The 15,174-nt window shown below is 48.2% G+C and overlaps 8 protein-coding genes across 8 annotated transcripts; 3 read left to right on the forward strand and 5 right to left on the reverse strand.

Annotated features, from left to right (window-relative positions):
• Positions 1-315: 315 nt before the first annotated feature.
• fmpF (phenol 2-monooxygenase fsqG) lies at positions 316-2,316 on the forward strand (the record flags this gene model as incomplete). Its single annotated transcript, XM_032070476.1, has 4 exons — positions 316-371; positions 451-617; positions 798-1,067; positions 1,124-2,316. The coding sequence occupies 4 exons, from the start codon at positions 316-318 to the stop codon at positions 2,314-2,316; spliced, it is 1,686 nt and encodes a 561-aa protein (XP_031926823.1).
• Positions 2,317-4,680: 2,364 nt separating this feature from the next.
• Positions 4,681-5,127, reverse strand: BDV27DRAFT_158522 (uncharacterized protein; the record flags this gene model as incomplete). The annotated part of the gene is made up of 1 exon (XM_032072703.1): positions 4,681-5,127. One exon carries the CDS (start codon positions 5,125-5,127, stop codon positions 4,681-4,683), a length of 447 nt encoding a protein of 148 aa, XP_031926824.1.
• Positions 5,128-6,702: 1,575 nt separating this feature from the next.
• On the reverse strand, positions 6,703-7,241 carry BDV27DRAFT_158523 (uncharacterized protein; the record flags this gene model as incomplete). The annotated part of the gene is made up of 2 exons (XM_032072704.1): positions 6,703-6,950; positions 7,022-7,241. 2 exons carry the CDS (start codon positions 7,239-7,241, stop codon positions 6,703-6,705), a joined length of 468 nt encoding a protein of 155 aa, XP_031926825.1.
• An 882-nt stretch (positions 7,242-8,123) lies between these two features.
• On the reverse strand, positions 8,124-9,156 carry BDV27DRAFT_145894 (oxidase ustYa family protein; the record flags this gene model as incomplete). The annotated part of the gene is made up of 4 exons (XM_032070477.1): positions 8,124-8,447; positions 8,505-8,635; positions 8,690-8,821; positions 8,871-9,156. The coding sequence occupies 4 exons, from the start codon at positions 9,154-9,156 to the stop codon at positions 8,124-8,126; spliced, it is 873 nt and encodes a 290-aa protein (XP_031926826.1).
• A 992-nt stretch (positions 9,157-10,148) lies between these two features.
• BDV27DRAFT_158525 (uncharacterized protein) lies at positions 10,149-10,439 on the forward strand (the record flags this gene model as incomplete). Its single annotated transcript, XM_032072705.1, has 2 exons — positions 10,149-10,234; positions 10,298-10,439. The coding sequence occupies 2 exons, from the start codon at positions 10,149-10,151 to the stop codon at positions 10,437-10,439; spliced, it is 228 nt and encodes a 75-aa protein (XP_031926827.1).
• Positions 10,440-10,778: 339 nt separating this feature from the next.
• Positions 10,779-11,565, reverse strand: BDV27DRAFT_145895 (GNAT family N-acetyltransferase; the record flags this gene model as incomplete). The annotated part of the gene is made up of 2 exons (XM_032070478.1): positions 10,779-11,026; positions 11,115-11,565. The coding sequence occupies 2 exons, from the start codon at positions 11,563-11,565 to the stop codon at positions 10,779-10,781; spliced, it is 699 nt and encodes a 232-aa protein (XP_031926828.1).
• A 127-nt stretch (positions 11,566-11,692) lies between these two features.
• On the forward strand, positions 11,693-12,724 carry BDV27DRAFT_158527 (uncharacterized protein; the record flags this gene model as incomplete). The annotated part of the gene is made up of 2 exons (XM_032072706.1): positions 11,693-11,698; positions 11,978-12,724. 2 exons carry the CDS (start codon positions 11,693-11,695, stop codon positions 12,722-12,724), a joined length of 753 nt encoding a protein of 250 aa, XP_031926829.1.
• A 574-nt stretch (positions 12,725-13,298) lies between these two features.
• Positions 13,299-14,973, reverse strand: BDV27DRAFT_129500 (uncharacterized protein). Its single transcript, XM_032067214.1, has 2 exons — positions 14,576-14,973; positions 13,299-14,445 (listed from the first exon to the last, which is right to left on the reverse strand). The coding sequence occupies exon 2, from the start codon at positions 14,369-14,371 to the stop codon at positions 13,583-13,585; it is 789 nt and encodes a 262-aa protein (XP_031926830.1). The 5' UTR covers positions 14,372-14,445; positions 14,576-14,973; the 3' UTR covers positions 13,299-13,582.
• Positions 14,974-15,174: the final 201 nt, after the last annotated feature.

Raw genomic sequence — 15,174 nt, forward strand, 5'->3', positions numbered from 1 at the left:
TACTGTTTAGAGTCTCCCGAGGTCCCCTTGCTTCGGTAATCGTTTCGCCGGCCTGCTACAGGATTCTCCGTAAGTCGAACTATTCGGCTCCGGTTCGGTTCGGCTGGCTCTGACAATCGGCCCGAAATGCATAGAATCTCTCATCCACCCTGTACCGAATGCATCATTGAAGGAGCCGCTTATCCCTGGAACGGCCGATGGATGGGTGCACCCAGTTTGCGTGATAGATCCATTAAGCTTAAGCTGTAAGCTGTCCCGCGTGTGACAGCAAAACCGTACAATTCCTTTGGAAGGATATAGACAAGGAACGCAACCATGGCCACCGCAACGGATGATGTCGATGTCTTGATTATTGGCGCGGGGCCAGCAGGGTCAGTCTTAACTTGCTTTCCCTCGTCTTTAGCAACTCAGAAGTGAGAAGGTAGCTAACCCCGTGCGGTCTTGCAACAGCTTAACCACGGCCAACTCCTTCAACGGGAGCCGTCTTCGCGTGCGATTAATCGATATCAAGGCGGCCCCGCTGCAGGTTGGACGTGCAGATGGGCTGAAAAGCATTTCTATGGAGGTACTGGACTCCTTCGGAATTGGTGATACAATTCTTAAAGATGCACAACCATGTGAGGAGATTGTGCTGTGGCATCCAGATCCAAAGAGGGACGGAGTCATTAGCCGGACGATGACGATCCCTGATCGTGTAGAGGAGTTGGGCAAGGCGAGGGAGGTTACGCTTGATCAGGGTGGGCCGAGACAAATACATGGGGATTGGAAAGTGGTGATAGACTGACTGTGTGATTTAGGGCAGATTGAGCGCGTTATGGTGGAGAATTTGTATAAACATGGGAGTGTCCGGGTTAGTTGGAATGCACAGCCTGTTGCCTTGCATACCGACCTCTCGAGCTTAGACGATCCCGAGGCATATCCCAGCACGCTGACGGTACAAAACACAGAGACTGGGGTCCGGGAGACGATACGCGCGAAATATGTGGTGGGAGGGGATGGGGCGCACAGCTGGCTACGCAAGTATCTCAAGATTGGGTTTTCGGGAGACCTAACAGACTCAACATGGGGTGAGTAGGTAGATGCAGAAGTCTCTTTCGGTTCCAGATCTAATCCAATTGAACAGGCGTCATGAATCTCGTCCCGAAAACCAACTTTCCCGACATCCGCAAGGTTTTCGTCGTGCATTCGAAGGTCGGCACCGTCATGGGCGTCCCCCGCGAAAACAAGCTTGTCCGGCTATACATCAGCATGGACGGCGGCACCCGGCACACATCCGTCAAGGCACAGAACATCGCGCCTGAGAAAATTCTCGAGGCCGCTCAAGCAATCCTCTCACCATACACTCTCGAGGCTGGTCAGATCCCTTGGTCCTCCGCGTACAACGTCGGCCAGCGCGTCGCCGACGAGTTTGCACGATACGGCCGTATCTTTCTAGCCGGGGACGCAGTCCACACGCACTCGCCTAAGGCGGGACAGGGGATGAACACTAGTATCCAGGATGGATACAATATCGGATGGAAGCTGCGCTATGTACTAGAGCAGAAGGCTGATCGCGGGCTTTTATCCACGTACCAGTCCGAACGTAGGCCCGTCGCACAGGCACTCATTGACTTCGACAAAGCGTACCTGGAGTCCTTTTCCCGGAAGGATATCACACATGATGAGTTTCTCGATGCATATCTTGCCGGCCAGGCTTTCACAACAGGGATTCACATCCAGTATCCGCCGTCGCTGCTTGTGCGGCCAGTGTCGGCAAGTTCTCAACCTCGCGCCGCAAACCTAGCACCGGGAAAACGCCTCCCAGACTTCCAGATAGTTAATCAATCCGACGCCGTCCCAATCCAGGCTTACCACCGTTTCACCAATGACGGGCGCTTCCGGCTGCTCGTCTTCCCCGGCGATCTCTCGCAGGGGGTAGCTTTCTCCCGGTATAATCATCTGGGTAAATGGCTTGCCTCGAGTCTCGCTCCCAGCTCCGGCCTAGAAATCATAACTATCCATGCCGCGAAGCGTGGGTATGTGGAATTGTTAGACCTACACCCAGTTTTCCGGCCCTGGAGTGACGAGGAAGGGTGGGATTATTGGTGTGTGTATGCGGACGATGAGAGCTACCATAAAGGTCATGGGCGGGTTTATGAGCGGCTGGAGATTAGCAAGGAGGAGGGGTTGTTGGTGTTGTTGAGGCCGGATGGGTATATCAGTTTAATTTGTGGGTTCGAGAAAGCAGGTGCTTTGGTGGACTTCTTCAAAGAGCTCAAGCCCAAATCTAGGACTCGTTTGGGGACTACTGGAGGTGGAAGGCAGTCAAACTTGTAATACCATCAAGAAAAAGCGGACTATTCGGTGGAGGGTCAGATAGGTAAACAGCAGCTGCACTGCACTCATAGCCGACGCATGAATTCACTCCATTGTGGTCAGGACGAGTAGCATTCAATCCAAGATGTATCTCTGATCATTAAACAATAATCATAGTCAGTGAGCGCAGAGGTAGAGCAACGCCTTCGTCCATACTTGAGGGAATGTATGCCACATCCTTTATGGTAGACGTCCTTAAAAGTAAGCTTCAGCCTGCAAGTTGGGATTACACTGACCCTTTCGAAGACATAAGATCTAGCCTCATTTAGCAACAAGGCAGCGAAGGCTCTTACTTGGAGCATTCAGTACTATGGAAGAGCTACCATATCCGCAGTGGCTTTTTTTACTGTGAATTTCTGTGCCCCTACTGTTTATTTATCTATTATGGTAGCTAATCTCAGCTGAGGCGATGGCCTCGCGATATGGCGCGAAGATGTATTGAATTAGTCCCGAACCAAAGACTATACTATTAAATTTAGCTAGATGCAGGATAACTGGATTGCTTTCCCGGTATTCTTGATTAGTGGAGGCTAATTCCCAGTCTTCTTGTTTAGGTCCTTGTATACCTGTGTTATCTGAACTAAGTATTTGTCAAATGGATACTGCAGTACCAAGTCCTCGATCACGGGTATGGTGGATGGGTCGCCCAGCTACCTTAGTCCTAGAAGAAGATATGTCAGTATTTTAGCCTTTGCCACTCAGTACCTGAAGCCGAGTTGTTCGGAAGAGAACATAACTTTGGGTCCTCATTTTGTCAGTTGGATATGCTGTTGTAGCATGGGCTGATAAGTATGGACCTAATTAATCTAGAAGTACCCTGTACCTTGAGCAATGGTAAATACCCCTGTGCCTAAGATAAGGATTCTTTTCTACTGAAGACTCTTTGCTGTGATAAGCCCTGGTCCAGTAGCTATGATCTTGATGTGATATTGCTCTCAAAGAATGCCCGTGAACTTACACTCTATGGCAAAAGCCTGCGCGGAATCGAGAATGGCCTGAGTATCGTAGGCGCCACATGGACTGGTTTGAATCAGGACGCGGCCCGTGATTAAAGGAATGTTGCGCTCGTAGAGGGCGATAGCCTTGACAAGTCCCACGATATTAGTTGGCAATTTGGCAGCGGAGTTGTCGTATGACATAGTAGTCTAAAAGGTAGCACGCGGGCGTCACACCTGTGCTCAAGGTCAGCCACTTGCTTGATGTACTAGATAGCCAAGTCCTCGGTCGAGGGATTCTGGAGTTGCACTAATAGCCAGGCCGGGTTCGAGGTCTGGTCGTTTGGCTTATAATATTCTAATCTTTATCAAGAAAGTACCCAGTGATTGCTATAAATACTTATTAAAATAGAGAGGTCTAGTAATCAAGTATGATAGAGAATTTTATATTTAGTAGAAAACTTGAGAGAATCTTCTACTAACTATCCTTTATTATTGCTTATATTTAACGTCGAGCGGTCTTTAATAGAAGACAGAATGGATTCGGTGCTAAGGGTGTTAATATTGATATTCACTGGCAGCCTCCGACGTTCATGTCAACGCAGAGATCACTAAGGGCTGGGACTTCTTTCGTAACTTTCCCCTGAACTCTTTCAAGCAGAGCATGCTCAAGGTTTACGCCATGATTGTGGATTTCTCCCGGATACCTTCAATTAATCAAAATTCTATTAACCTGATCCTAACTAATAAAATGTGTAGCTATGCAGGTGTAGAGTTGATATCGGGTGACGCATCTCTGTAGGCCACCTGGCCTTCACCACAGCAATCCTCATTTCTGCATGGCGAGGGGTCAGTACACCAGAGTATCTGATCAGTATCACTGCTGCTGTGAATGTATAGAGATCAGCACCCCATCACCGGCACTCATACTAAAGGCTTTGCTATCTACGTTTCAGATATTTAGTTAACCAAAGGGCTCTTTAACTATTAGACCGTGCGTATTATGTGACTTAAGTCCGGCTGGGCGGATGCGAAGCCCCTGTTCTCCGTACCCTATGGTCGTGAATACTTGTTTTATTCAATGGAGTGCCCTATATCATAACGTGGTGGAGGTCATTAGGGCAATTCTCATTAGATTTGCTTTTCAATGGTTGATGACGCGATGAAGGAACCATAAATTCCTGCAGCTACAGTGCCCGTTTTGTCGTGAGTTGCCCTAATTGCCTCTTGTATAAATGGTGATCCGTTTTGGTTGTGGAGCAGTAATGGAAAAGTCGGAGATCAATTATTGCTATGTAGACAAAAGAGGCTCCAGGGGAAATGTGGAGCTATTAATAGAGTCAACCACAATATCGGCGAAGCACGTGTTAATGATACATAGGCAACGCCCTCAAAACCTCGGGTTGTCCTTCATTCGTTCTTCCTCCACGAAAGAGCGAAACTTAGCCTCGTCTTCTGGCGATACCCACACATCCTTCCCGAGATCGCGATGCATCTGATTGAAATACTCGCACATTTCACCCTGCGACTTGCTGGTCCAACAAACAACAGTCATCGAGTAGAGGCTGCCGTTGATACTTTCGATTGTATAGGCCTTTTGTTTAACATGTTCGGCAATAGCAAGAAGCACCTCGTCGATCGTAGCACAAAAGTCGGCACCACATATCCGAAAGCTTGACCCAAGATTAAGGTTCACCCATATTGTGTGTACTGAGGGAGGGCCGGAGCAACAGGCAATCGCTCCTGCTTCTTCTATTTCCCCTGTATTCGGGTTTTTGAACTTTCCATCCACTATTGGAACTCGGTGCTCGGGATGCCAATCCACCATGTACTTCATTTTCACTGAGGCCGTGTTCCAAGCTGCAGCTTTATAATAGATATAACAGCAGGAGATGAGAGAAAGGGAGGGGTGAAAAGATGGAGAGAACAGGGAACAAACGGAGAGGAGGAAGGTGAGAGAGCGAGAGAGATAGAGAGAGGGGGTAGAAATCGACAGAATCACACATCACATGGGGGTCCACCATTGGGTCCAATCGCTATCTTTCATGAATGCTGGTATCTACAAGGAATAATGGCCTATTTTGGTGGTTCAACAGGAATCCAGTCCGAAAAGTGCTTCTGAAGTGGGTCGAGCTCTGCTTATGATTTGTTGGAGACATCATCGCCAAGTATATGCGGCGCTATACCTTGTACACCAAGTCTCCAAACCGCTGGATAGGACATGATATTAGGTAAAGCCTACAACTCTACAGTTACATTGCTAACGTCCTAGCTACAGGCGACAAAATTCCGAGGGGATCTTTCGTAGCGGGGAGATCATGAAAGGAGAAACCAAAAGAACAGCTGAGATGAGGTATAAAGAGAGCACTGTACTTCCAAGGATATCTCAAGCATGCCATCCTTTCCAAGTCAGAATCCCAACGTATTCAAATAGTCCTTTGGTGTCAGCTCCATCTACCAAAATGAAGGCCCAGGTTCGTTTCCCGTTACCACAGCTTATCCAAAGCCCAGCAGAACACCCTTGATCTGAAGTATCTGCCAGTTTAGCCCCCTTATCTGATATCTAACTAAAGTGACAGCTAATTTTCTTAACCGGCAACTTGCTATTCTCTGGCCTTGCATTAGCAGCACCTGTCAGCCCAAACCCAAGTAACGAAGCGCTGAAGGAGCTAACCAAACGGGATTATGCGTTGAACTGCTCATCCGAGGCAAATACGTACTTCTGTAAGCATCATGGTGCATTTTGCGTACGCGATCGTGTTAGCGGAAGCGATCCGTGTCGTCGTGAGTGCAGATGCCTGCCAATCTGCCCCCCGGGTGGGTGTCACGAGCCTTACCCAGGAGGAAGTCACGATGAGCTTTTCACTTTGACCGGAGACTCTGTACCCTCTGCAGTAGCTGAGGAATCTATACCTCCGTCCGAGCCGATTGATGCGTAAAAAAACGTCCGGGTCATTATGACGTTGGATAATTAGTGATTCAGTCAGTTAATCGAACCTGTATGAGAACTTGACTAATAGAAAATTGAAACAGTTAAGGAACGGAGCTTGATATATACGGGCTTTCTGGAACTATGGCATTACTAGTTGATCAGTAGTAGATATTTTCTCTCTACTGACTGTAGGTGTCACTGCAAAAGCTCACTCAATTTAGACCTATTCGGTATTGATATATCATAAATCAGACGCTCTGACAATGAACAATTTCTAATCATTTCGTATTCTATGTGTTCCTCCAGTTTAGGGTTTTTGGGTAACGTAGTAATCGTATAGATTCTCAGTAGCTCTAAAGTGAATATAGAAAGAAAGCACACAAATATAGTTTGAAAGCGAATGTATCAGTTAGACTTTTCTATATAGACCCGAATCGTGCTCCACAGCTGCATCTACTCAAAGACTAGCCGCAGCAAATGTTAGACAGCGACCTTAGTGAGATTGATCTGAACGCAGTCGGTGGGAAGAGTAACACCGGAGCGGCTGGCATAAAGCATGTAGGTAGGGGGACCCGCGGCGAACAGGGATTCGTGAGGGCAGGCGAAGAACTGGCCCTGAGCCCACTCAAGGGCATTGTTGCTGCCCGTAGTAAAGCCCTGGGTTAAACCACCAGCAGCGACGCCGTCGGTGCTCTTGAGGTCGACGTGGCCGTCAGTACCAACGTAGACTGAGACTCAATAGTTAGCGACTATCTGGTATGGAAGAACGATATGTGGTCCGAAAGAAGGAAGAACTCACCAACATCGCCGTTCTGGATGCCCAGAGTGCCATCACCACCGGTGAAGTTAATGCCATGCTCGCCTTTGGGAGCCACAATGAAGGCGTCGCCTTGGCTGATGAGGGCGCGGTCATTGAGCTCGTTGGTGCGCGAGTGGGAGCCGCTGATAACCAGCTGGAATGGAGCTGCGACGGCGAGCACTCCTGAGACGAGGGCGGACAGGGTGAAGGCGGACTTCATTTTGACTGAGAGTTGGAGAAATGATCGAATGTTGCTAATTCTGATGCTATGTGAGGATAATATGAGTTGTGGGAGGAGAGACGGCGCCTCGGTATCTTTATATAGGCGATCTGTGAGCAATATCCCGGCTGGTGGTCCCCCATAACAGTTGTTATTACAAATCCAGTCCCATTTGAAGAACTCACAAGGTATAACAGTAGCAAAGTGCCGGTTATCCGCTTCACCTATTTTAATCTAACTTCCAAAAGCAGGTATTTCTCGCCCCACTCAGCGCTATATCAATCTATCAAGGTCCTAATCTATCAGGGTTCTCACAATGTTTCAGTCCCTATCTAGATGAGCTCTTGAAGATCAAATAACTTTTATCAATCAGTTAATAAGTGCAACCTCCATCCTAAAGGTTATGTCTGGTGGAAACGCTAGATAGATGCTGACTTCGACTCAGTGATTTCGATCTACGACCTCTCGACGTCTTCTGGCTGCCGGGACTCATGTTGATGCCCTTGTCCGCGACCCATCGGAGCCGAATGCACTAGAGCTAAAGCGACTAAGAGCCAGGTCGTGCGTCAATATCTTCGATTATCTTAGTTCATTGACGGCAGCAGCCCCAAGGTACCTCAGCAATCTTCCTCAACGTAATGCTGACCTTGCCCAATGTCAGACCAAGAGCTACAATATGATACCGTAACAGAGAACAGCTTAATATTAGGTCAACCAACCACAAAGAAACTATACTTGCTTTATCCCAAGCGTATTGGCTTAGTTACATGCGACCCCTGGCTTCTAACAGCCTCCATAAACCCTGCAATTATCGGCATTGAGACCCCTGTTGCCTTTACGTATCCTATAGGTGGAAGAAAGCGCTACTTCTCCGAACTTCATTTACTGTGGTGGGCCTGATAACCAAACAGTCTCAGAATCGGGTTCCGGGTCATCATCCGGTAATGCGTGCTTATCAGCCCATTCAACAATTCTGTCAAACTTGCGGCACTTGTGCTCCGTACTAAAGTCAGGATACATACCCCAGGGGTGGACCCAGTTATATGTGATTATACCGACGTCCCCTTGGCACATCAGAGACTGCCGTAACATCTCAATACAGTGGTCGATGTGAGCACGAAGTATAGCTTCCGGGTCTGTAAAAGACTTGGGTTTGTTCTCTGGGCGGTGGTAGTAGTCTTTGTACGTGTACTGGCGTATCAGATTCTGTCAATTATCAGCATTCATTGTGACTCATAAAGCCACAGGTTGACCTCAGCATACCAAGCAGTGCATGTGGTGGAAAACCTCGATGCCAACATCATACAGACCCCCTTGTTCCTTTGGGTACTTAACGGCTATACGCGACTTTTGAATACGATCCAGAACTTTGCCATCCACTCCGGAATTGTTCACTGGCGATGTCAGTTTCGTGTAGTTCATAAAAGGAGATGGCCACGGAAGCTCACTATGCGTAAGGGCCACCCATGCTTCATCGAGTTCCTTATTTGGCGTTCCCTTGTAGACACTTTGATGCTCAAGGGCGCCCTGAAACCTTACATATTCATATTCAATCGCTCGGGGGTCCTCAAAGACCGGAGCTACTTGTGTTAGCCTTTGCCATTGTTCATGGTGTGTGATACCACCTACAGTAGTAAGACGTTTTCGCGGCACATTCGAATTCTGAACACTGGTACTCATAGCGGCGGGGCACAAACAATATAACAAGAATACTTAGAAGCAGTATAGTATTAACTGCGGCCACAGCCTTTCCTCCCGCCCTTGCCCAAAAGGAAGAGCGAAAAGGAGTTTTGCGGGCACGCTTTAATAACCCTATTTCGTCTTCCTGGTCTTCAACACCATCGGAGCTTTGCGAAAACCTCTTCTCGTCGGAGGCTAGAGGATCATAAGCCACTTCTTTCGTCTGAAATGGCATTCTTGCAATGGGTGGAGTGCACGACTCAAGAGTTGCAACTAAAATCTATGAGGACAGAGGAAGAGCGTGCTGAAAACACATAGTCTTCCACAGATCAAACTCCCAAGTGCTTCTAGTTTATCCCAGTGATTGAATATGGGGCCCTTCGATTTCTGTTACAACCTTTACCCCTCTTTTGTGAGGCAGTCTTGTATGAACCCCATCCTAGAGACGCGTAATCATGTAGTCTCGTGGTTTATGCACATATTGCGTACGAGAGGTATAGTATTGCGAATATGTGACAGTGAAAGAAGCCTATATTGCCCTATACTTACTAGATGAGGTGTGTGACGTTACTGCGTATAGACCAGGCGCAGGGATGGAACTCGAATGTAGCGATGGTGATCAAGAACGAGTAAGCTCTCACTAATGATGCAATGTAACCCCAGGCAAGACAGTCTAAGGTCACGGTCCGAACCTGATACTCGGGCTCGGCCCTATGGGCCCGGTACAGTAAGCGCTATTCTTGCACCATGCATGCTTACATGGCGATCACACACTTCACCAGACCAAGATTTCTATCGATTGGTGTGTGATCGATGCGCAAGACCGGGGTGACGGTGTTATACAACAACATCAGGAAGGGGGCCTTCATGGAGCCTTCTCCTCAACAGGTTTTACCCCATGTGGTATATGCAGCTACGCCAGCAAAGGCAATTAGGTGAGGGCTTTTTCCATTTTACTACGGAAATCGCGGTACCCGGGCCAGTTTCTGGTTACACCCGTTCAATACAGGTTGCCCATCGACAGTCAAACATCGTGAATATGAACCTGTCAGGGTAAAATAAATCCCTCACTATCTTTCGCCATAATAGACACTCTAATCCGACTATCCACAAAGAGAAGTTTAAGAACCCGTCTACCCGCCAACCAGCATCTCTATTATTCAAACAAGGCAAGACAATATTGTCATTGATCCTCCTTCCAAAGCTTGAATCTCAGGCTACTCCAAGATGCGTTTCACTGCAGCTTCACTTGTGACTCTCGGGCTACTTGCCTCTGCTCTAGCTCTTCCGGCCCCGGCCAACTCTCTCGAAGTGTAAGCTAAGCTATATTCTCAGCGCGAAACAAGACGGGAGTACTGGTGACTAACATTGGGTAGCCGCGAGCCATCCAAAGACAAGTATGCTGTCTATGATGTGCCGGAAAAACGATCCAAGGAGAAGTATGCTGTGTACGATGTCCCTGACAAACGCTCCAAAGAAAAATATGCAACCTATGATGTCCCTGAGGAAGAAGAGTAAATGAGCTCTTCTATGAGAGATAGTGGTGCACCAACCGGCTGAGAGGAGAGACCTGATTCCCCTGATGTCACTTTATATCATCCTTTGTCCTCCATATTGTCTGGTAGTAGCCTCCGAAATATGAGCAACACCTTATCCATGAACCGAATCTCCAGTACCAACCTGAGTTACTCCTGATAGCTTTGATCAATTCACCTGATATTCCATACCGCATGCGTTTAAAAGACAAGTCTCCCGCAGAATTATATGAGATTAGTAAACGAAGGTAGCGAGTAATGAAAGAAATACAGTACTCTCATCAAACCCAGTATGTACATAGGTTGTGTTCAAGCATTTACTTCAGTTGCCGATATCCCGTATCATAAAGTACGCCCCATATTCACCAGCACCGCCATATTGCGAGTCATCCTGAATGACTCGATCCACCTCCTTGAACCCCAAACGTGCGTACACCCCACGACCAGCCTTATATGACATCGTAACAATCGGCAGGCCGATTGTTTCTGCCGCCCTAACACCGCTAGCAACAAGAGCCGTCGCAATGCCTTTACCTTTATTCTTAGGATGAACCGCCAAATAGTCAAGCTCTATAAGCAACAATCAGCCACTCTCGACGAATTGCCCAACAAGAACTCCTGCTACTGCTACTACTCCTACTACTACCCCCAAACTTACTCATATATGGCCTCTGCACCAGTATCCGATGCATAACCTCATCATTCAGATCATCGATGGAATGCATATCGGTTCTCCCACTCCACCACGCCGACTCCGCTAATGCCTGGAATCGTATTTTCTTCTCCTCACTCACGTCCGGAATCTGCGCCTCCCCCCACTGCGGAGTCCCATCTTCCGCAACAAGGTGGCTATCCGGTAAAATCCACCGCGCATATCCGACCAAATCGCCCGTCATTGGATCGACAGCCTTCATGTGACGGGTGTTCTGGCGAGAGCTCAGCAGGATCTTGGGGTATCGCTTTGCGCATTGGGAGATCAGATAATCCAGGGTGATTTCCTTGGGCCACAGAAGGATCCATGTTGGGTCTTCCCAGAATGCTGACATATTATTGTCGGCTAAAGCGGGGGCATCGGCGACACTACACCGTTCGGTTTTCCAGGATGACATGCTTATGCACGTTGGGTGGGATTGGGTTGGGATACAGAGAGTATTGTTTCTGAGAGAAAAGTGAGTATTTAAAAACACTGATCGAAGACGGTGCTGGATAAATGGCTCATCATCAATGTAACCCTAAATGGCAGTAGGACTACGTATACCCCTTCTCCTCCCCCCCCCTTTTTTTGGTTTCTGTAGACCAATAAGGTTGGGAAACAAAGAAAAGGGTCCAAAGACGCCATTGCAGGGATTTATGCAATCAGCAGAGGGGAAAGCCTCATTCTATATTGGCTCTCTGGACTACACTTATCTCACTTTCTCAGGACCCCGTGGAGGAGAACCCATACCGGCACAAACAGAATGGTAAAACACAAACTCCAAGCCCACAGAAGAAGTAAAGCCCCGGCCTAACACTTCATTATAGACACCAACAGATAAAGAGCAATATAGATCACTTCTAAACGAGACACACTCTAATTCCTCCGAGCTCGATACACTTCATCCCCGGGTCAAGTTGCGAGTATGCCACTCTTCGATCCCTTACATTCCTGCCATTTTATCATTGCTCCTAGGAATCACCCTCGCCACTATCTGCTCAACCAACCTGGGCCGACTAGACGCGCTCCTCCAGCAAGTCCAAGCACAACCTCAACCACTCGCGACCACTGCACCACCGACCCCCGGTGGGAAAACCAATCCAACGGGCGCCGAATTCGGCCACTGCGGAAATTCGATCAAAGAAGCCCGATCGCTCGGCTGCATCTTCGACCCAATGTCCTGGGCATGGCAACGACCCGAGTGCTATAATGCCAGATTAGTAGACGACTTCCTCACCAGCTACGAATGGCACTTCTACCCGAACAATCAGACGCGGAGCGCGGAGGAGCTCCCGGAGGAGAAGTGGAAGCGGGGCGATTACCTCGGCGCCTGGGGCTCGTGGTCCTGGCATATGTATCATTGTTCATACTCGTGGCGGAAATTCCATGCTGCTTTTCAAAGTCAGAAGCCCTTGGATGATGATGTTCTCGATCCCGAGCATACGGTCCATTGCTCGACGGCAATTCTCTTGCGGGATACTGATCCCAAGCTTCATGCCCCTTGTGAAGAGGATCCGGGGGGTTGTCAGGTTACGCAGATGTGGGTGAGGTTTAATAAGTGCGGATATTATTGAGCCAGATGTTCGTGGTCCTTTCGAGAGAATCATTTTGTTAATCAGATCGTTTGTCAAGGGTAGATGGGCTATGAAGATAGTACATTTTGAGATAACAGGGTGATATTGATGGCTTTAAATACTTTCAGCGCTTTGTATTATCCGGTTGAGTTGAGGCAAATGGTGAACGAACATTTACTCCCCAAGCTTCATTCGGGCCCTATGTTAATCCCGAGCTTTAGTATTCGACAAACCCGAACTATTAACAATCAACATTAGATACCACTGAATTGTTCAGTAAACTATTATTTTTCAATAAAGTAAAAGACACTTACCCTATAATCATTTTCTCTTAGACACATTGGGTAACAATCCTGGCATTGTACATTAGACGTCAAAAAAGGCTTCTCCGGAAATAGTTTGTGAAGCTATCCGCGTTCCAAGAGCCCCATGACCCGAAGGTTTAAAAAGTCAACCATCTTGCTATAAAATATGTCCATTTATCATAAGGTACACGATCTACTATGTCATTCAGTTACGTTGGGTTGGCCAATTGGTTAACAACGATTAAGCCTAGGTTTAGAACAAGTAGCCATCTCTCATAATAAACATATTGATTCTCTGACCTATAGATCCAGAAACTATAAACTATTATATAAACCAACTATAACACAGAATCCATCCAAACCTGACGCATTATATTACCCCCACACACATTGGAACATAAATTAGATGATTACAGAACGTGGTTGATACATGAATTGTGGTCATCATAAGTATCACTCAATCTTTCTTACCAACCCTAAAGTTGCGAAGCATATCTTTGGCGGATTGTCACGGTTGACTTGTCGATATACCCTGAATTCTTCGATCCGAAGCTTAGAAGTACTTCCTGCTCCTAGCTGTTGACGTGCTAGTCGCGGTGGCGGCAGACGACGTCTCCGTAGCGGTGCTGGAGGGGGATGCAGAGCTAGAACTGCCACCGCCAGTGCTAGTGGAGTTCAGGGTTGCAACCAGGGGGCCAATGTTGACCTTCTGGCCGCAGGGGCCGGCGGGCGCAGTCACGCACTGGCTGAGGTAGGTACCCAGCTGGCCGGTCTGGTTGCCGGTCTTGAGGAGCTGGTCGGGGGTGTAGGCGGGGATCAAAGAGGTGCTGTTCGAGGGGAAGATAGTGGAGTTCTGCTCAGAGCCGAGGTAGGCGGCTTGCGCACTGTGCTGGGCAGCCAGACGAGCTAGGAGGAAGGAGACCTCGGGGGATTGGGTGTAGGCGGCCAGGCCAATAAGGCCACCAGCGACGGTCTGCTCAACCTGTAAAGCATTCTTGAGGAAGCTGTTGGCATCTTGGGCTTGTGGGATGGTGAAGTTGCAACGAGGAGCGGTGAAGTTGGAAAGGCCCTTGCCAATCTGCTGCACAGCACGGACGCCCAGACGGTTCTCGCGTGTGATGCCCTTGAAGTTGGGTTCATAGTTAGCGCTGGAGGCGTTGGTGGCATTGTTCAGGAAGGTCTGGTTGAGAGGTTGAGACGACCAGAACCGTTCGGACAGATACTGGAGAGCCCAGGCGAACTGAACAGTCTGGACATCACCGGACTTGGGCGCGCAGTCGGAGCTCTGGGCGAGGGCAGCTCCAGCCAGAAGGAGGCTGCTTAAGGCAGAAAAGATACGCATGATTATGTGACTTATAATTCCAGTCGAGCGGTTTTATTGATACAAATTTGTTGCACTGGGGACGCAGTGGGTGTCTGTATAACCTGTTAAACCAAACACGCAAGCACAGGTTTATTAAAGATTTCCGAAGTAGAGGAACGTGAACAAACACCACTGGCCACTCTTATAGATTCAGGCAGCCGACGTCGATCTAGAATCACTGACCTATCAATGTAACCATATGATGAAATGGCCTATTTTGGGCTCTGCCCCCCAGCTCCACACCCAAGAGGCGCAGAAGTTTATCGCCGTCCATTTGCATCACGACATCCAGACAATTCCTGTTGGAAGTTTGTTCCACCTTTAATAGCCAACGTCCGCTGTAATTGACTTTGCAAGATGAAGTCTTTTTGCTAGACGAGACGCCACGGTTCATGGTTCGGCAGCCGGGACTTACGCGGCGTCGCCGGTCATACGGCAGTGAAAATTTATGTCAGGATGAATTCAGTGGCACCGGTGATATCATTAAATGAGTGTTTTCGCTAGGCTCCAGCGATAGAGACTGGCGGAATTGGTATATCCGCAAAGCTCCGGTCTTGCAGCAGCAGCAGCGGCTGCTGCTGCTGGTGGTTGATCGACTGTTTGGAGTCGCGGATCCTATCGGAATTAAAGTAGGTGGAGCTAGGCGTGATCGGGTTTAGCCGCCCATCTTGTTTGTAGATCATGATTCACGACTCTACTTTTCTTGGACTATTTCTACTATTTCTACTACAAGTAGGACTACTCCGACTACGACTTCTACAACAACTTCTACTCCCTGACAA

This window comes from Aspergillus caelatus, assembly GCF_009193585.1.
Source record: "Aspergillus caelatus strain CBS 763.97 unplaced genomic scaffold BDV27scaffold_106, whole genome shotgun sequence".
Taxonomy (NCBI): Eukaryota; Fungi; Ascomycota; class Eurotiomycetes; order Eurotiales; family Aspergillaceae; genus Aspergillus; species Aspergillus caelatus.

Excerpts from the sequence above, each read along its gene's own strand:
- BDV27DRAFT_129500 (XM_032067214.1), bottom strand. The coding sequence starts at position 14,371 with ATGCGTATCTTTTCTGCCTTAAGCAGCCTCCTTCTGGCTGGAGCTGCC.